The sequence below is a fragment of the Cyrtonyx montezumae genome, unplaced genomic scaffold (genome assembly GCF_038088225.1).
Source record: "Cyrtonyx montezumae isolate F1298 unplaced genomic scaffold, pur_monq_1.0 scaffold_4, whole genome shotgun sequence".
NCBI lineage: Eukaryota > Metazoa > Chordata > Aves > Galliformes > Odontophoridae > Cyrtonyx > Cyrtonyx montezumae.
This window is the reverse complement of record NW_027072045.1, coordinates 3,798,518-3,818,930: the sequence shown is the minus strand read 5'-3', so window position 1 is coordinate 3,818,930 and position 20,413 is coordinate 3,798,518. Positions and strand designations below refer to the sequence as shown.

General features: G+C 43.7%; 3 protein-coding genes across 3 annotated transcripts; 2 read left to right on the top strand and 1 right to left on the bottom strand.

Annotated features, from left to right (window-relative positions):
* The first annotated feature begins 567 nt into the window (after positions 1 to 567).
* On the top strand, positions 568 to 5,831 carry LOC136054906 (deleted in malignant brain tumors 1 protein-like). The gene is made up of 10 exons (XM_065746418.1): positions 568 to 626; positions 972 to 1,004; positions 1,148 to 1,180; positions 1,291 to 1,332; positions 1,783 to 1,815; positions 2,051 to 2,128; positions 2,777 to 2,806; positions 3,196 to 3,371; positions 4,268 to 4,653; positions 5,412 to 5,831. The coding sequence occupies exons 8-10, from the start codon at positions 3,222 to 3,224 to the stop codon at positions 5,656 to 5,658; spliced, it is 783 nt and encodes a 260-aa protein (XP_065602490.1). The 5' UTR covers positions 568 to 626; positions 972 to 1,004; positions 1,148 to 1,180; positions 1,291 to 1,332; positions 1,783 to 1,815; positions 2,051 to 2,128; positions 2,777 to 2,806; positions 3,196 to 3,221; the 3' UTR covers positions 5,659 to 5,831.
* A 2,312-nt stretch (positions 5,832 to 8,143) lies between these two features.
* CUZD1 (CUB and zona pellucida like domains 1) lies at positions 8,144 to 14,885 on the top strand. Its single transcript, XM_065746391.1, has 9 exons — positions 8,144 to 8,225; positions 9,150 to 9,285; positions 9,521 to 9,735; positions 9,868 to 10,018; positions 10,500 to 10,720; positions 11,180 to 11,352; positions 11,989 to 12,374; positions 12,622 to 12,890; positions 14,208 to 14,885. The coding sequence occupies exons 1-9, from the start codon at positions 8,144 to 8,146 to the stop codon at positions 14,381 to 14,383; spliced, it is 1,809 nt and encodes a 602-aa protein (XP_065602463.1). The 3' UTR covers positions 14,384 to 14,885.
* A 700-nt stretch (positions 14,886 to 15,585) lies between these two features.
* On the bottom strand, positions 15,586 to 20,071 carry CUNH10orf88 (chromosome unknown C10orf88 homolog). Its single transcript, XM_065746350.1, has 6 exons — positions 19,932 to 20,071; positions 19,638 to 19,835; positions 18,798 to 18,870; positions 18,039 to 18,245; positions 16,996 to 17,453; positions 15,586 to 16,123 (listed from the first exon to the last, which is right to left on the bottom strand). The coding sequence occupies exons 1-6, from the start codon at positions 20,069 to 20,071 to the stop codon at positions 15,895 to 15,897; spliced, it is 1,305 nt and encodes a 434-aa protein (XP_065602422.1). The 3' UTR covers positions 15,586 to 15,894.
* Positions 20,072 to 20,413: the final 342 nt, after the last annotated feature.

The following is a 20,413-nucleotide window of genomic DNA, read 5'->3' as shown; positions in this document are numbered from 1 at the left end:
TCCACAAGGAAGATGCTGGTGTTATCTGCACAGGTACTCATCTTCTCTGTTTTCTTTAATGTGAATTAATTTTCCTAAGCCATAGATGAAAGAGGATGTGGGTGAATGGAGGAGCTTGGTGCAAGGCTGCAGCTGCTAATGGGGTTTGCTGACATTGTCCACATGGACACAAGTGGGAGAATCCCTGTGATCACCTGGTGACCTGGGGCCACCTCCTCCTTCCTGTTATTTTAAGTTATTTTATTTAAAAGCAGTGCTGGCTGGCAGATCCTCCAGGTTCTTGTTCACCTCAGCATACAGTGCAGTGGTGATGCTGCTCTGCTGCCAGCAGAAATCCCTATTGCACTTCAGTCTGGGTGAGGAGCTGAGATGGAATCACTGTTGTCCCCACCACCTGCACCAGTGCCCCCTGCTGAGACACATCCTCAGTAGGGTGGCAGTAGGACCACCCTACAGGCTTCTCCAGGGCATCAGAAACCATCACAGAGGTCTTGGTCTGTGGGGGAATGGGCTGTTGCTGCTGCTTATCTCTCCTTATAACCAATGATCTGGCTTTCATTTTTTTGACGAGTGTTTATTTTCTCTCCCAACAGGCCCCGTGGATCTTATCACTCCTGAAACAACAGGTATGGGGCACTTCACAACTCATTCACCTCAGGTTCAGTCAAATATTATTTTTTCCATCACGGAGTGCTGATTCCTCTTGACTTCAGCAGTGCTATCTACGTTCTGGGAGTTTACAGCCCTTAACATATTGTTAGCCCCAAAAACTCACAGCACTCAGCCGAACAGGCACACACTGGGGTCGTGATTAGCGAGCATGGTGGTCCTAGGTCAACATTTGGACTTGTTGACCCCATAAGGTGTAATTAGGACCTAATGTCAATTTGGCTTTGGTTTGACAGATTTTGCTTTGCTCACACGATAATGTAAAGCCCACTCACACTTGGCTCTTGCTTTCTCTCTGGCAGCCCCAGTCGAGTCCACCACAGCTGAAACTTCAGGTACTTACTTCTGCTCACAGTCCTTATAGCTTTGCTCAGGATGCAGCAGCATCCACGGGTGCTATGCATGGTCACTGTGGGCACATGCCATCTGTCCTGCCCAGGGCAGCTCCTAACACACGGTCGCTCTCATATCCCTCCAGCCCCTGCAGGCAGCACCACAGCTGAAGCACCAGGTATGTATTGCTTTACACTTACTGCAGGTGGTGTGGTGTGTAAGCTTGGCACAAAACCACTGATTCCCTCAACATCAGCAAGACAATAATGCATCTTTTGCCTCTCACAGTAACCACCTCTCCCACTCCTGGACCAGCAGCCGCTACCAGCTGTAAGTGATGCTCTGCATTACACCCTCAGCTCTCGGATCATGCAATCCCATGGATGTAGCCATTTACCCTAGTGACCTTTCCCTTGGCTCCCATACCCAGCCAGGGAGGAATATGAGCTGGTGTGGTATGTGCCCAGTATAAACAGGGGTTAGCACTGGACCACATCGCTCCCAGGACAACCCCACATCACAGACAGCACTGGGATCTCCATATTGCCCAGCATCCAAGCTGTGGCCCTGCTCTGGAGCTCAGGATGCTCTCTTACTGCAGCAGCTGCTAGCAGCCCCAGCACAGGGCTGAGTGTGGCTTCACATGGGGAGCAGCATCTCCTGGGGCTGTGCAGACAGTGTGTGAGTGGGAGTCTGGGGTGTTCCTGCCCTGCAGACACATCTTGTCTGTCCTGCCCTGGGAAGCTTTTAACTTTTGTGTTCTCTCTCATATCCCACCAGCCCCTGCAGGCAGCACCACACTTGAAACACCAGGTATGTATGGCTTTATGCTTACCATAGTTGGTGTTTAAGCTTAGCACAAAACTGCCAATTCCCTCAAGAAAAATAACCTGAGGCACTTGAACAGAGCTCAGGGAAGTTCCCCAGGCAAGAAAAAAATAACACTAGAAACCCTTGGCCTAACTTGTGTGGGGTACATGCTTGTTGTTTCCATACAAGTGATGAATGTATCTGGGATCCAGGTGTTAACTTTCATGTTTTCTCACAGTAGGAACCTCAACAACCCCATCAGTCTCCACAACTCTACCTGTCTCTCCAACTCCTGAAGACACAGGAATCAGCACTTGTAAGCAATGCAGTGTTACTCTGGCTTAAGTGCTTGGTCAGCTATGATGCTGTGATCTGCAGATGTGTTGACACAGCTCCCCACATCGCTTTGTTCTCGGAGCTGGCACTTTCCAAAGCTGAGGTCACTGTGTATTTCTGATATTTCCAATGGTATTTGGTTTAAGCCTTGAAGTTCCATACAATGGGATTTAACTTTTGAAAAAATGTGAAGTTCTGCACATACATTGCAAATATCATCTCTCAAATGCTTGAGGGCAGACTGACATCTTTTAAGCCCAGCCCTGTTAGCTACACATTGCTAAATGACACCACACCAGCACATCTGTACTTGTACTGGCAGAGTACAGGAATCTGACCATGCAGTGCATGTGTAGTCAGATGGCTCCGTGCTGAAACACAAATGAACAAGCAGAATTAAATCTTGTTCCCTGTAGTGCTAGCAGTACGCCATCATTCAAGCCTGCTCATTTCTCTTAGTACAAATCTTTTGTCCATGAAAACGCCATTCCTCATATCTGTTGATTCTACCATTTTCTGTCAGCATTCAGCTGATAATTGTGGTGTAAACTGATTACATACATGTACGCGTTTTTATCATTCACTCTCACTTATTTTCTGTTTCTTGTTTTTGTTTTCCTATTAAAAGCTTCTCCAAAGCCAGTACCTACAAGCCAAGGTAAGTTCTTCTCCTTCCTTCCCATTTTTAATGACTTTTCTTCCCAAGCTCCCCCTGTGCTGGGTAAGATGCAAGCTGGGGGAGGCTGGCAGTTTATGGCAGGGGGTATCTGCTATGCACCAGAGCACCACTGAGGGGACAGACTGGCCTATGTCTGCTACATTTATGGGCAGAGCTCTTCTGAAACATCTGCCAGCAGATTGCCAGGCTGCCAGCCAGGTGTGCCAGTGCCCTCCAGAGGGATCTCAGCACAAAGAAACAGCTCAGGGGTTATTGCAGCCAGCTGTTATTGCCCACATTTGCATCTGTAAAGCATAACGGTATTTAATACATGCTGCATTGTACTGTACAGCAAAACATGTTTTATTAACAAACTTCCTCTCCTCCAGCAACCCTTACTTGTCTGCCTGATTACATGAGAGCAATCATCAGGAGATCCTACATCAACTCCCGAGGGTACCTTGCCAGTGACATCCACCTGAGGGACCCCACGTGCAAGCCTGTGATTGGCAGCTACCACGTCATGTTCCGCATACCGTACAACGGCTGCGGCACGCAGAGGCTGGTGAGGACCAGGACAGACTCAAAAGTCATCTATGAGCAAAGCTCTCGAGAGTATTCCTAAGGCTTGTGATGGGAGGGTGCCACCACGTGGCTTCGTGAACACCAGGACCTTGAGAAGTTGAGGTGGAGTGCTGACAAACACTGTATTGAGGCCACAACAAAACCATGTTTCTCAAAGTTCCTGATTCTAAGCTATATGGATTACTAGCAAGCTTTCCTCATTTTTCCCCCCTTCCCTTTTGAAATGCTTTCTCTTTAGGTCACCTTGTTTTGGGCACTGTTTTAACTGTGCAGACTCTGCAAGTGGATTAGGCAGAGCTTAGATGTATAAAGCAAAGAGGCACTGACTGTGGTGAATACAAGGTAATGAGCAGGATATTTGCATGCTCAACGCACCACTGAGACTCCCAGAGCCTTACCTGGCAGGGTCCCATTCAGGAGGAGAAGGTCCTTTCCCCATGGCTCCTTGGAGCACACCTTGGTTATGCTCAGCTGCCATTCCCTGGTGCCTCCCTGTTGTTTTCTTTGTCGTGGTTTTCTTTTTTCCTTTAGGACTCTATACCTCCCTATGAAGCCGTTTTCCCTCTCAAACAAGCTGTCCCTCCCTCCAGCTGAGCCATGGTAGCTCTTATCTCACCTGGCACCACGCTGCAGAACTTCTCACAGCCTTGCAGCTGTGAGAGCCGATGCCAGGCAGCAAGGCCATGATCATTGCTATCTAGGCCACAGTGGTCAAGCATCAAGGCCGTGGTCAAGCATCAAGGCCGTGGTGGCCAGGGCAGGGCTGCTGGCACAGGCTCCCAGGCCCTGCATCTCCCCCACCCCCCCCTTCCAGCAGCATTTAGGAAATAGTTTCAGCAACCCTCCGCAGCTCTTAACTCACTGTTGTTTCAACAGATATCACATGGAGCCATCACTTACTCCAACACAGTGGAAGGATCCGTTTCTGGCAACTTCTACAGCAGAAATAGAAATTCACTGATAAACTTTGCCTGCAAAATGCACAACAGTGCTGGTGCCCAAACAGTACCCAGCGCCATCCAGCCTCCGTACCGGGAAACTCCATCTAATCAGTTTGTTGTCAAGTTTGCCTTTTATGATTCGCCGTCTTTTTCAAACGTAGTGAGGGCGGCACCGTACTACGTGATGCCGAACCGGGATCTGTTTGTCCGTGCTACCCTGTACAGCACGCAGCCAGACCTGATGCTGTTCACAGACACCTGCGTGGTCTCTCCAAATCCTCACGACTTTACGACTGTGGCATCTGATATAATACGAGGAGGGTAAGGAAAACGTCCCCACGGCCATTTCATAGCAGTTCCTTGCGTGGGATCGAGGCAAAATGGGCAATGAGAAATAGAGGCACCCAAGAGCCACAGTTCTATAATGTAATTGAGTTATCCATTAGCAAGAAGCAGCTGGATTCTACATGAACTAGCTACTAGGACAAGCACAGCTTTTTAAGTTGTCATTTTATGCTTAATTACACCATTGCATTCCACTAAGGAAGAGAAATTGGTATAGATTATCAGAGGGTACCTCACACATTTTATTAATAAAAATTAGGCAAAAATCACAGAATGGTAGGAGTTGGAAAAGACCTCCAGATATCATCCAGTGCAACCCCCTGCCAAAGCAGCTCCCTAGACCAGGTTGCACAGGGTGAAGCACTCGTTTATGTGTTTGATTTTGGATACGGGTTTGTTTCTTCATAGTTTTTACAAAGACAAAGGATGGAGTAAAGATAACAGGGCTACACAACAGCCCTTTCTCACACACTCAGAATTCCAACAGATGTTTTACTTTCATATATTTTCATACATGTGTGATAGTTACGTACGTTTCACTTTATACAGAAGTTACATACGTAGGTTGGTGTATAACTGCATCTGTGTTCAGGAGCCCTGCACTATAAACTGTGGTTAATCTCAAGGATAAACATTTTGTAAAGGAACTGGCTTGTAAATAAAACAAATGACTAACCACGCGACTGTTTTTGTGTGATAACTGTACTCTTTCTTTTCCCTTTTTCTTTTCTCAGGTGTGTCAGAGACCCAACCTATAGGAGCTACCTGTCACCAGACCGCAGGATTGTCCAGTTCCGATTCAGAGCCCCCAGCTTCATCAGCAGATACTCATCAGTTCATCTGCAGTGCAAAATGGTGGTGTGTAATAGATACGACTTCTCTTCCCGATGCTACCAGGGCTGTATAAGGAGAGGCAAGAGAAGCACAAGAGATGGTGATGAAAACAAAAACGTCATTATCATTGTCTCCAGACTACAGTAGCCCCAGTAACACTTCTTCTAATTACAATATCACGTTGATCACTTATATATGTGATCACTAGGTTGCACACCTGCTAATAAATTCTAACAATAGCTACAAGGGGGTGTGAATCTGATGGTATTTCAGTCTTAACTGTGCTTGTGTTCCTTAATTTCAGGCTTTTGGATCTATATTCCAGAATATAGAATATAGATTTTATGTGTAAAAATCTAAACTTCAGTAAAAACTCAGTGATAAACTGTAACTGGATCAGCTTTTTTTTATTAACAGAGACAGTTCCCCTCTTTTGGTTCTCCCCATAGTACCACATAGCCCACATAATTCAAGAGTTGTCAACCTGCTTTACAGATATAAGCAGCAGTGTTGCTTTATGAGCTCAAGAATAAGGATCCCTCTTAGCCCGAGCAATTATTTTAAATAGGAACTCAAAAATATTTGGAGAAATACTGTGCGTGCCCAGAGATAGATATCATCTGTGATCACAGAATCACAGATACCTATAAGCTATTCACATAGTTAGTTCTCACTGCTGGAGATCTTTATTTTCTTCATGGTACTTATTTGTTTCATCCCTTTACTTTCACTATCTGTTCAAATTATACCACTTTGCACCAAGAACACATTTCTGTAACTCAATATGTTAAATCGCTCTATTTGAAATGACAGTGGGAAAAATAAAAAGGAAAAATAGTAATTTTCAAAATTTTTAGTTCATAATAGAGAAAAATATCTCGAAAGTCAACTACAGAATACTACAGGAAAGAGAAGAATTAAATTTTGGTGACATGGTGAGCTTTGCTGGGGTGAGAAAAGCATTTCCAAGTCCAATACTGTTTCCATACAGTGAATATCTGCAAATTACTCAAACTCATAATGAGATGCTCCATATGGAATAAAAATGCTTAGACTCGGCGCTCCAGGTCATTCAGAGCAAACACAGGGCAGGAGGACTTCCCTATACACATGAAATTCCCAAGAATTGGCCTACCAGCCCATAGGTACTAATACACAACAGCCACTAGTGCTGCTGGACACAGCAGTGACCTGGGCTGGCTTTCATACACCAGTTCTTACTTTAAATGCATACAAAGTGGGTGTTAGCATCTTGCAAATATGTGTGTGGGTTCAAGAAGTGAAAGGTTATAAAGGTAAATTCAGTATTTCTGGAATCGAAAGGGAGTTCAGATACAAAACATATTCCATACCTCTTGTATGCAGGATGATGGGAATGGTGGTGATGGGTTGATGGCTGGACTAGATGATCTTAGTGCTATTTTCCAACCTTAATGATTTCATGATTCCATTCCACGTTTAAAAAAGTATAAATATCTCATCCTGAGGAAGAGAGCTACATTCAGAATTCTTAAAGGCAGTTAAAAACCATATAGAGGATTGTTTTAAGGAAGGCACAGCTCTGGGATTAGAAAGGCAGCATCGTTACAGATGCATCACATTTCAATATTTGCATATAAAAGGAATAAATTTGGTTTTATACAAAAAAGAAATGGTTATAAAAGAGAAGCATTGGATGTGTTTCAAGAAGATCTGCCCTGCAGTTTGCCTTTGCTAGGGAACATTAAAGAAACCTATTTGCACAGCTGCACCCCTTCACATTGGAAAGATTCCCACAGCAAAGCTCCCAGTTACCCAGCTAGGCACATGCCAAAAGACAAGGCCATCTGTGGCACTATCAGCATCACAGCCCATGGAAGCTCTGATATCTGCTCCTGCAGTAGGAAATACTCTGCTTTAAAGAGCTTCAGTCCTTCAGGAAAGACAAAGAGCTCAAAAGCCACGGAGATGGACATGGTTAGTGGGGATGGTGGGGATGGGTTGGGCTTGGGGATCTTGGAGAGCTTTTCCAACCTCGATGATGATTCTAACCAGAGCTCTTGGGGTTTCTACTGTGAAACCTAGTGTTACTTACCAAGCATCTGCAGTGCAATTCTATTCTGCTAAATCACAGCTAACAATATCCTGGCTATGTCCAGACACAAATGCTTCAGCAACAGGAAAGTACTTCTCAGGACTACACTGTTATGACACTTTACAACCTGAGGAATCTTCAACCAGGACACACTGACTTGCCCAGTGCAAATCAAAGGGAGAGGTGCCAAGAGGAAGGTGGGAACTATGGAGCCCTCTCTGACCAAAATGCTGGATGTGGCTGCCCGTCCCACCCAGCCCATTTCTGTTCATGTCAGCACACCTGAACAGATGCTCAATGAACCAAGAGAAAAACATGCTTTGTAACCACGAGATTCGGAGCTGATGAAAGCATAATAAAAGTTCTTCCATGCAGCACGTGTAAAGGAAAAAAAAGAGGCACACCTGTTAACTTTCTCATTTCTATCTCTTAAAAGGAAAAAGGAACAGAGAGACTAAGACCTTCCCCCGCGATACCACGTAATACAAGATGATTATGAAATAGCAGGAGGTATAAAAGGCAGAAAACCCTCAGCTGCTAACCCCAGCTGCCATCAAAATGTGGGTGCTCAGACAGCTCCTCCTGCTGCCTCTCTTGGCTGCCCTGGCTCTTGCTGAAGACAACTCGATGAAATTCATGGGTATGAAACATAACATTATTTTCTGTGGAATTAAGTTAGTTTTTGCACAAGCTATTTAATAGGCAACTGAAGAGAAAAATGTCAAACGTACCTGTAAGTGCATCTTGTTTTAGTGTACTGCTGCAAAACATCAACACCTGAGTGTGACAATAACTGCTACAAATTGTAATAATAATTAAAAAAAAAGTGGCAATATATGGCTAGTTTTGGCACATTTTATCTTAAGAACTTAACTTTGAAGAGATTTTTTCTCCAGAATGGAAATGTGCTTTTATAAATTGATACTGTGTTGGAGTAACAGGACTGAAGTGACTTAACTGGGAAAGCATTGCTTTTTAAAAGAGTTTTGGGCATTGCAGTGACTGTGGGGTAATGAAGTATTGGTACCACATCAGCCACTTTTTGAAGCTTTCCCTCTTTAGCTGTATCCTTTCTGAGATGGAGGACCAGAATTGTGGGCAGCACTAATCACACACACAGTCCTTCAGAAGCTCAAATCTGAAAAGCTCTTTTGATTCCCTGGGCGTAGGTCCCCAGGTACTTTCATGTAAAGGGCTGAAACCCAGAATTAGATCCTCAGGAAAAAGGCAAAGGGGGAAGATGGGGCTTGAGGTGCTTGTAACCACCAACCTTGCAAATGAAAGCTGCTGTAGTGTCCTGTGTCATCTGGAATTTCCACTTTTGCCACTGGCTTCACCTCTGTAACCTTCCCTGCAATTCATGAAAATGAGGAGAAAAAATATTTTCTAATACTTTTCTCCTATTTGATTCTTCAAGTTTCATAAACTACTACAGTAGAAAGGAAAAATCAAAATGGCACAATGCTTTGCTTGCCTCCCCCGTGGTGGACTGACTGTCCCAGGGTTTGCACAGTGCAGGATGAGGCCTTGCTGAGCTGGTGTTTGTGCTGCTGTTCCCCAACAGGCACACCTCGCTGTGGCACCTCGTTTTCCAACCTCAACAAAGCGATGAAGATTGAACTCAAATCAAATGCAGACTGTGCCTACCACATTCAAAGAAGTGAAAATCAAACAATCAGGCTCATCTTCTCGTATTTTAAGTAAGTATCTCCCCCCAGCAGTCTGGGTAGCTCTTCATTCCATCAAAACAGAGCATAGAAAAATACTGAAGTAAATCTCGCTACAGCCAGGCTGAATTTCTTAATTTCAGCTCAAGACATTGCTGCCTCCAAATATTTCTCTGTATTTCCTTCAGTAAAATGCTCACTGAGTTTGTGCTGTGGACTCTGAGGAACCTGGATGTTCATGTGTTCTGTTTGCATTTGTTTTTAATAGATTTAATCCTTCTTCAAGCTGTGAAACGGAAAATATTAAAATATATGATGGTCCCTCATCCAATTCACCTCTTCTTGGACAAGTATGTAACAACACTGATGCCGTCCCAGTGTTCCAATCTTCTTCAAACAGTCTCACTTTTCTCATTACAACAAACTCTGTGGCTTTCACACGGAACTTCTTTGTCTTCTATTACTTCTTCTCACCAGAAACAAGTAAGTTGGAACTTAATGAGGTCATTAAATACCATTTGAACTGTACCACTGAAGGAGGGCTCAGAAGGCAAAGTTTCAAAAGGCAAAGATTAACACCTCTGTGTTAATTAATGTGTCTGCTCTTCTTTTCAGCAATTGCGGGTTGTGGGGGAAGCTTAACTGATCCCAGTGGCACATTTACCAGCCCCAACTACCCAGCAGCTTACCCTGAATTGACATACTGTGTCTGGCACATAGAAGCTGCAAAAAACTCGAAGATAAGCTTAGAGTTTCAGGATTTTTTGTGAGTAGATATTTATACACACCATTACTCTTCTTTCCTTCCGTTTAGAAGCATTACTTCAAACACTGCAAGCAGAATACAGATATTCTATAAGCTTGTAAGCTTACAGAATATCCGTATATACTGAAAGCAAACGTGATCTGCTGACTTTTATGAGAAAGTAATGGTAACACATTGCAAATCCCTTTGTTCTACCCCATAGCTCCTGCAGAGCCAGGCAGTAAGAACTTCTGGCGAGTCGCCATAAGCGAGCGTGATTGATCTGAATTTAAATCCAACAGTTCCAGACATTTGTTACCTAAAGGCCACGTTTTAAAATGTCATTTATGGGTTATCCCAACCCTTATTGCTTTTTATCAAGGTTGGTCCCCTGTAGTTAGTGGGATGGTAGCATCAATTGATATTGTGCATGGAGAAAAGTCTCAGGACCAAGGGAACTCTCAGGCTTCCCTGTATAGTAATTATGTTTTTCTCTCTATAGCCTGGAACTAGATCAAAACTGCCAATTTGATTTTGTGGCAGTCTATGATGGCCTTGCCACTAACACTGGCTTAATTGGAAAGGCATGTGGTGTTTCTCGGCCCACATTTGAATCTTCTTCAAATGCCATGACAGTCGTGCTGTCTACAGACTATGCCAACTCCTACAGAGGATTTTCTGCTCGCTATACCAGCGTCCTGCCAAGTCCCCCAGAGCCCAACAGTGAGTGTATATGCCATGAGCTGGAATTTGTTTCTCATTTTCACATATGAATCTTCCCCTCTGTAACAAATGCAGTAAAGTTGAGGGCTTCAGCCTTGATCACAATAGTCTTCTTATTAACTGAGGTAGAAAGGGCAGCCTCTGAAATGTCTATTTCCTCTCCCCCACTCTGCACCAGCACTTTGATTCCCTTTCCCTTTTATCAACTCTGCAATTCATCACATTATTGTGCTTAAAATTAAAATTTCAGCATGAATTTGCTTGCCCAGCAAATTCTGGGAGCTGAGCATGAAATTCTACGTGACCTCAAACGCACATGGACTCTTTTAGGTTCAGGCTCTGACAAATGAAGAATGATGCATCAGGTTCAAGGATGGGTGTTGAGCAGGACTGGGTGAGAAACAGCCGCAGCACACTCTGTGATAACTTTTGGTTTTCTAATTTCTTTGTCATTGGCAGCATCCCTTACATGCTCTTCAGACAGAATGAGCATTATCCTGAGCAAGGCTTACCTGGATTCCTTTGCCTATAACGAAACTCACCTGCAGCTGAACGACCCATCCTGCAGGCCAGATGTAACAGATCAAGTGATCTTTTCCTTCCCATTAAGCAGCTGTGGAACAATTAAGAAGGTAAAGAGAGGAAAAAGTGATATGTATGAGCCAGCACTAGCTTGGGAATGACAGAAACTGATCAGAACGGTTTATGGATAGGATGTGAATAAGCTAACAGATTTACTTTCACATAGCTCATCCAATTGCACGTCTCCAGTCTTGAAGCTGAAAGAATATTTTTCTCTGGTAGCACCTAATGATCAGTGAAGCTTTCAAAGGAAACCTGGGGTAATCCCAACTAATTAATTCCAAACATTTCTGTACTACAGTTCATTCCCTGCACAATGCAGGTATTCAGAAGAAACAGTGTTTGGCATGCGACTCCATTCTCTGCAAGTGACACAAGTCACAAGGGAAGGGAAAAGTCCTGTGACAGCAAGATTCCTAAGAGCTAGTTAACAGCATTGTTTAGACAAGGCTGACTGAACTGTAGCTTTGTTACTTCAACATGCAACATTCCTTTTACTGCACTCTTTGATTCAGTGGGACAAACAGGAGTGAGAAGGCTGACTGTAGCTGTTTTGATTGCAACATACTTTGTATCTTCAGCCTCTGATACACATACCTGAGTGACTTTGTGAATTCAACACATCTGCTTTCAAGTGCACCTCTTGGGTAATCAGAACTGAGCTTTTCTCACCATTTCTTTCACAGGATGAAGGTCAGAGCATCACCTACACCAACATCGTAACTCTCTCTGAGAGTGGCAACATCATCACCCGCAAACAGATCGTACAGATCATTGCAAAATGCATCATGGAAAACAATTCAACCACAGAAGTCATTTATGTAACAGAAAACAATATAATCCAGAGCACAACCTCTGTGGGAAGATACAATGTTAGCATGTCATTCTATGATTCAGACTCATTCTCCAGCCCTGTACTCGAGTCCCCATATTATGTAGACTTGAACCAAACTCTCTTTGCTCAAGTCAGCCTTCATTCCACTGACCCAAACCTTTTGGTGTTCATTGATACCTGCACAACATCTCCACAGTCTCATTTCGGATCAATAACGTATGACTTAATCAGAAGTGGGTAAGACTCTGAATTACTTTATGACTGTCTCCTAGAACGTGAGAAAATATAACCTGTATGTCAGCTGTAGTCCTTTTACCTTTGTCTCTTCTCCAACTATCTTGAGAAGGCTGTGGTTGGAAGCTAAATTTGATAGAAATTTAAAGGCATTACCTAAATGGAACCAGGAAAAATATGTGCCAGCAGCACTGAGCAAGAGTGACTATTGGATGTGATCACTTTAACAGCTCTCTAAATTCTGTTGCAGCTGTAACAAAGATGACACTGTGGTAACCTATCCACCCCTGGAGCACTATGGAAGATTCAAATTTAACGCCTTCAGGTTCCTGAGGAATGCTCCATCAGTTTATCTCCAGTGTGATGTTTTAATTTGTGACAGCAACAACGTGGACTCTCGCTGTACCAAGGGTTGTGTCTCCAGGCAAAAGAGAGAGACTTCTTCATACACTTGGAAAACCAAGGCTGTAGTAGGTCCTATCCGCCTGAAACGAGATCGCAGAGCTGCTGAGCATCTAGGTAAGAAGGATACATGAATTTCCACTAATGACATAAGTGAGTTACAGAAGTTCAGACCTACCTGGTATCAGAGCAATGGGTTCAACAGCTTTGTGTTTTGTGAGAACGCTGCTTTTCAAACTGGCAGCCCAGTGGGGTTCTGCATTCAAGTCTTTAACAAAAAATAAGCACTGCTAGACTGCTAGTTACAAAAGTAGCACGTGCAGGAGTCGACTATGCATTCGGAAAGGGTTATAAAATGAAAGAGATTTCAGGCTTACAAATGCAGGGGTTTTCTTTTAATGAAGAAAACTGTAAGGAATTAAGCTCATCTCTCCAAGCCATAAAACAACTTTAAAAATCAAACATCCCCAGTCATAATCAGGTTTTGTTAAAACCTTTTTTTATCTTCTACCGCTCAATTGCACTTACTACAGAAACCCTATGCCAGATGATAACCATAAAAGACAATGCTAGATTAAACCTTCAGTGTATGTATAGCCTACTGGAGCAAAAAAAAAAGTGGAAAGGACCTCTAATGGAGCAAAAAATCTGACGCACAATGCTTTAAAATGAGAGCTACAGGACTTTAAGACAGCTGAGCTTTCCTGCCCCAATATGACAATCTACAGCATGATTTGCAGGTTGCTTTACAGTGGTCTACATGAGCACCGGGAGCTAATGGAGAACACTCTAGTAAATATTAAAAGGGTATTTTAACAAGCTTGTACTGTAACTTCCACTCTACCCTCATCTGTAGCATTTATTGAGCACAAAGCTACACCTGAGAAAAGCACATTGTGCCATGTACTTTCAGGCACTACACACAGTAACTTACTGTTAGTCATAATCCTAATAGTAACAAATTCAATAATTATTAACCTTTAAACTCTAGCATTATACTCCAGTGAGTGAAAAAATTTGCACCCATACGTCAGGAATTGGGCACACATCCATCACGTGAAAAGGTTTCAAGTTCAAGTGGATCACATTCAAAGTATTATAAAACAGATTCATTCTCACAGCACTTTTCACCGTTTACAGAAAAATATTCAGCTTTACCAAGCACCAACGTGTCAGCTCTCAGCAGAGACAGGATAAGAACCACAAGTCACTTCTTTTTGGCACAGCTTCAATTAAGCAAAGTATCTCCCACCTATCTATTTCTGAAGATAACAACAATGATGGTTGGCAGAAACTTTTCAGGACTACAGGACTACTTTATCAGGACAAGTCGACCCCTCAGAAAAACACCTGAGAAAATGCTTACCAAGTTGTGATTGAAATGACATGGTGCTCAAAGCTCTGAACACTCTGCTTTCTTTTCTCTCTGTACAGAATCCCTCACTAGGACAGATGCTGAAGAAACCCCCAACCTGCAACGATACAGCTTCTACACTCTTTCATTTGTGGTTTTGATTTCAAATATCATCATTGTGGTGGCTGTGATACTAAAACATCATACCAAATGCCAACCAGGATACGACTACCAAAAAATCCAAAGTTCATATTAACTACTTTACAACGTTGTGAATTTGTGACAACTTTAGCACTCAAAGAGGGGAAAGGGGAAAAAGAAACAAGCAAACTAACAGCCCTGGAATGCAGCAGTGCTTGGAAACACACTTCAATCATTTCAAATATATACGTACAGAAAAAAAGACTCCTCAACCTAGGGCTGTATCTTAAATCATTGCATTGGGAGGACACTAATGTCTATTCTAGGGTGTTTGTTTACAAAACATCTAAACAACTAACTTTAGATGTCATTTTGCACATCTAAGTATGAGATAATTTAGGTCCTTATTAAAAAAGGGGGAAAAAAACCAAACCAAACAACTCCACATCTTTTCAAATCATTTTGAAACCACGCTTAACATGAGTTAAGCTGAGGTACAATTGTGAGATATCCATTGTACACAAACTGTCCTGTCTTTGCTATCTACTTCTGTGGCTTGCTGATTGTCTTCAAAAGACATCAGTTTTCTTATACGTGCCTACTATTTGCCACATATCGTCAACACTTGTCCCATCTACAGCTTCTGCTCAAAGTATTTTAAGACACTGAATATAACCAATATCTGTCCGAGTTAGGAGTCTGCATACAGTCAAGGTTAAATGGTGCACTCCACATTTTGAAGAGCAATAAGCAGAATGAAATTTGAAGACTGACTTTTCAATAAAGATAGACTTTGTGACCTCCTCAGATGGCAGAGATCACACCCTGACAGGTTACAGTAAATACAAAGCAATAAGGCAGCTACTTCGGCCTCAGGTGCTAAAACGTAGCAGATCCTACCACAGCATATCCTACTTGGCCAAGGAGAACCCCCTGGGAAGGACCTGAATGGAGTGCTCCTGCATGGATCAATTAATTTAGGAAGGAAACAGTGTAACAGGCTTGTTTTAGGGATCATTTACGGAGCCTATTTTCCTATATAACTTGGATGCCCACAGAGCAAGGAAGGCTTTCACAGGGCCCAGGTTGCAACTTCTCCCTCTCTATGCCTGATTCTTACACAGCTTAAATTAAGCAGTGCAGGTAATAGCACTCCTCTTACAGATGGAGTAATAAACAGCTTAATCAGGAGTCCCATTAAAATAAACCAAAACCATGAAGAAACCACATTCCGTTCTAGACATAACACACTACATGTCAAAAAGCAAGCCAGAAGAAAAGTGAATTGATGACATGTACACAAAGAGATAAGCTGTAACTCAGTTTATTTAGTGTACTTCACTTTTTCAAACTGAAACTGGGAAACCAGGTTGTATATGGCTTTTAGCAAAGCTCCTTAAATAAATAAGCCACAAAAGGCATACAAAATTCTTATTTAGGAAAACCACACATTCTTACGATCTTTCATAAAACTAACAACTATGTACAATAGTGGAGAATTACAGTAACAAAATGCAAGTCAACAACACTGAGGTTCTCTGTGGTTATAACTCCATAAATACTAAGCTTCGTAAAGCATAATTGCCCTTAAAAATACTTACACTGGAGTTCCATATCTACACGTGTCTATCTCTCTCCATTAGAGAATCCCTCGTTAGAATCACAGTGTGCTTGTGATATTTTGTTTTGCTTTGAGTTCTGAACCAAGTCCATTAACAGAACCATTTTATCATCTATGTGTGCCTGCAGAGCCTGGATTTGGTGATCGATATAGTCCGTTAGCTTTTTCTCCATCAGATCCATATTTTTCGAGATGATCCTTTCCAAATAGGAGCAAATAGGCTGTTGTTCTACCCTGTGAAAAGAGGGGATTAACAGTCAGCATAACTTGTTTCTTAGTGACAAGGAGAACGACAGCAGTCTGGATGCTTGCGTGTAAAATCTCATTCCTTAAAACAGCGAAGCTCTGATGTCACTAGACTTTTACCATAAGCAGAAAACCTTGGCTGTCACACTTTATATGTGCAGATTTTTTTTTTAATAAACAAAGGATATAAATTCCCCTTCTATCTTTTTCTGGTTTTTAAGACTCAATTAGGCATTTGAAGGCCTAGCCATAAATAAGGAAATCCACATAGCTCAACAGTAAACACAAGAGTTCAAGTTATGTCTGCACGACAGGCTTTACTCTTTACTAGGAAAGCATTTCCAGAATTATACACTCTACACAATACTTATTTTAATACTGTATTATTTGAAAATACAGTTCTTTCCCAGGACCTGGCATCCAGGCCCTGTTAGAGCTCTGCTTCCTAGGCAATACTCTGCAGCTCACAGTTCCTCCTACTGTTCTTTGGGTATGTATCAAACTAGCTGCACTGCTACTACACAGCTTGCACTGTATACACAACCAAATGAAGTACAGGGAAGACTGACAGGATGAAATGCACAAAGCACAGCAGAGAGGTCACGGCACGAGGTGAAAATAAGATATGACAACTCAGGATGCAAAAGTAGTCACAGTGGAGATATCCTAACAGAACAGAAAGATACACTAAATGCATGTAACCAGGCAAAATGGTAAGACTTCTTTCAAAGCCATGAAAGATGAAATAGAGGAGACATATTCTAAAACTCACTGTTAGTGAGAATGAAGTGCTTGTTTTTGTTTAAACTTGCTAATACACACAAGCTGCTAGTTAAGTAAGTGTACCAAAGTTAACTTACCCAACTGTCTGACTGCCTTCTTCTTTAGTCACTGCACTTTTATCAAGATGCCTCTCACCATCTTTGAGCCGAAGATGATTAACTTGACTACATAAGTTTTGAAGAAAAGGAAGAAGCACCTGTGGAGCAGTGACGTTCCGGACTGCACTTGTTTGCTCCTGCATAAGCAAAGATCCCATGGCTTTGAAATCATTTGTGAGCTCAACTGTATTCTGCTGTGTATTAAGTTCTCTAGAACTAGAAGCATCTGGAACCTGTGTTTTCAGATCATGATTTAAGCTTTCACATCCCGTTTCATTTGCTGAAGGATTTCTGACAGATGGAGATTCACTGACTGACTGATCTAGTGATGTCTCAACAGCTGCACCGTGTAATCCATCCACTGCATGCTGCTCAGCCCCAAAGTCTGAGTTCTTCCCAAACATCCAGCTAAGTTTGTCTCCAAGAGGTAAACTGTTCTGATGGCAAGGAAAAAAAAGAACACATACATTTAAATATTTAGTACTAAAATAGACTGAAAATTATACCATAACAGCAACTAGAGTATGTATTTAACTCCAAGTGATTTCAGCATTCTACTAGCATGATATAAGGACTTTAAAAGTTATGAATTATATTCATGGGGAAAAGCATAGAAAAGCTTTCTTTGCACGTGCTATGTGTTCATTACCTTGTTGGTCCCTGAACAACAAAACTTCACAACACGCTTTTAATAACAAAGACAAACTAACCCATCTACTTACAGCCCAAATGCAACAAGAAACACATCCACCCTCTACGAAGTGACAACTGAAGTGGACAAAATGACAGTAGGGCAACAGTGAAGCTGAAAATGATGGCAACAACATTCTCAACTCTGGTCTTTATGTGATTCCTTGAGCACACATTCTTTATTCGCTGCAGCTTTTATTTAAGGATAGCAATAGATAGTTTAAAAACAACCAAAACTTTTTCCACCAGATCAGTTCAGAACATGCTTAACTGTCAGAGAAGGCAAAGTCAGAGTTCAGTATTAGGCACGTTTATACAGCACAGTGACTTACTTTCTGCTGATATCGAACCATGTCCATGAGTTGCTGAGCACCTGGGGACAACTTAGATCCCATAGATTCCATTATAGTTTGCACTCTGTCTAGATCTATGCTTGATCCTAGTGAAGGAAAATCAGTTGCTAGTTTTGCTGAAACTGTTTTCACTTGTACAATTATTTTACTGATGAGTACCCTTTGTTTCTCACCAATGGAGAGCAGCTATTGCAAGAAGGAAAAAAGGTATTTTGGTTAGGAAGAAGAAAAACAACAATGTAATGCTTTCTTTGTCAGAATATGTTGGGAAGTAAAGTTGATTTCTTTCTCCTTGTTGTTACTCTTAGAAGAATTCTGACTGCAACGCAAGGCACTTGCATGATCCAAACATCAATCAGTACTCCTCACAGTACTTAAAAACAGACAGCAACAGCTGTGTAGATTTTCCTAACGTTATTTATCTGCGTCACAGGGTTCCCATTACTAGTGTACACATCTTCAAAAGGAGTTCATAGTTCTGGTTATGTAGCAACTGTAGACTGACTATAATAGATTTGGTTTATGAAGATTTTTCTCCAATAGAATAAAAAGTTTCTCGTATGCAAGTTCATAGAGCGAACATTGGGACAGAAAGTTAAGAGAACTATCAAGAGTATACCACAAGTGGTTTTGTGATTATGGTATAGGAATAGTAATTTGAGCAAGAGCGATGCAATTCAGTCAATTAAATCGTTAAAAAGACAATGAGAAGTTACAGAATTCCAACAAGCTCCCTACCTTAATTCTACAAGAGGTCGTCGGGCATTCCAATTTCAGATACTTTCTGTATAAAGTCACCGTTTCAGTTTCACTACAAAAATAAAAGGAGCAAGCTGTGACACCCACAACAACTTTCAAACGCAGCGAGGCAGTTTTAATGCTGACATCCCATTTGCATGGAGTCACACTGCACACACACACACACACAGAGGCAATGTGTGTGTGAGCACAGTGCCAGGGGGCTGGGTGTGCCTTACACTGCCCCCGAGGCTCAGAGCTGGATGTTGTCATTGGCTTAATTCATCAGATATGCCACACAGGCACTTCAGAACAATGAGAAAGCACATTAGCTCCCAACAGGGACCCACGGGAAGTGATGCTGAACGGGAAAACGAATCTTTTCACAGAATCATGGAGTTGTAGGGGTTGAAACGGACCTCTAGAGATCGAGTTCAACCTCCCTGCCAAAGCAGGTTCCTTACACCACTTTGCACAGATAGGTGTCCAGGCGGGTCTTGAATATCTCCAGAGAAGGAGACTCCACAACCCTTGGGCAGCCTGTGCCAGTGCTCCGTCACCCTCACCATAAAGTTCTTGCACACATTCGTGTGGAACCTCCTGTGCTGCAGTTTCTGGCCGTTTCCCCTTGTCCTGTCTCCACACACTGCTCATGGCCAACCTGTCATCCACCAGGACACCCAGGTCCCTCTCTGCAGAACTCCCCTCCAGCACCTCATCCCCCAACCTGTACCGGTGCATGCAAGTATTCCTCCCAAGGTGTAAGCCTCTACACTCGCTTTTTTCTCTCTTGCTCTCCTTCTGCCGCACCCCCCCGCCCTCCACGTCCCGCTCACTCACCCCGGGGTCCTCAGGACGCCCTCGCTCATCCCGCGCCCGGTGCCGCAGTACTCCTCGCCCACGTACACCTCCATGTGCCGGGCCTCGCTCACCACGCCGACTGCCGCCAGCCGCTGTGCTCCCGGCGGGCACTCCATCCGCAGCACGCAGGGCCCGCCGCCGCCGCCCGCCCGCAGCTCCACGGCCACGGCCTCGCCGCTGCGGAGGGAAACGCCACAGCCGCGTTGCGTCGCCGCGCCGGCTCACCCACCCCGACCCCGCGCGGGGAGAGACCCCGCCGCCCTCCTCCCTCACCTCGCCTCATCGCGGCCCGCCCCGCGCCGCACGCACAGCGCCCGGGCCAGGCCGCCCGGCGGCACGCAAAGCCACGAGCAGCTCACGGACACGCCGGGCGGGGCAGGCGCGGGGCCCTGCCCGCCGCCGCCGCTCGCCATCGCCGCGCCGCAACGCGCGCGGAGCCCGCCGGACACACGGCGCATGCGCGAGACTGGGCGGGGCGCATGCGCGGGGCGTGCCTCACGGGGTCAGCTCCCGCCCCCCACCACCGTGTGCGGGTTTGCGCTGCATGCCCTTGTGCAGATCGTCGGTGTAGATAGTAAAGAGCCTTGCCTCCCGTCCCACCTCGTCTCCATGACAAAAAGTCACTTTTGGGGAAGCAGAAGGGAGCCCTAAGCGCTGGGTGCTGCATGTCTGAAATACCAAGCGCCGCGTGGGGAGGTGCACCACCCATTTCAGAACGATAAATTAAAACAGCGCTGCCAATCGTGCTATTTCAT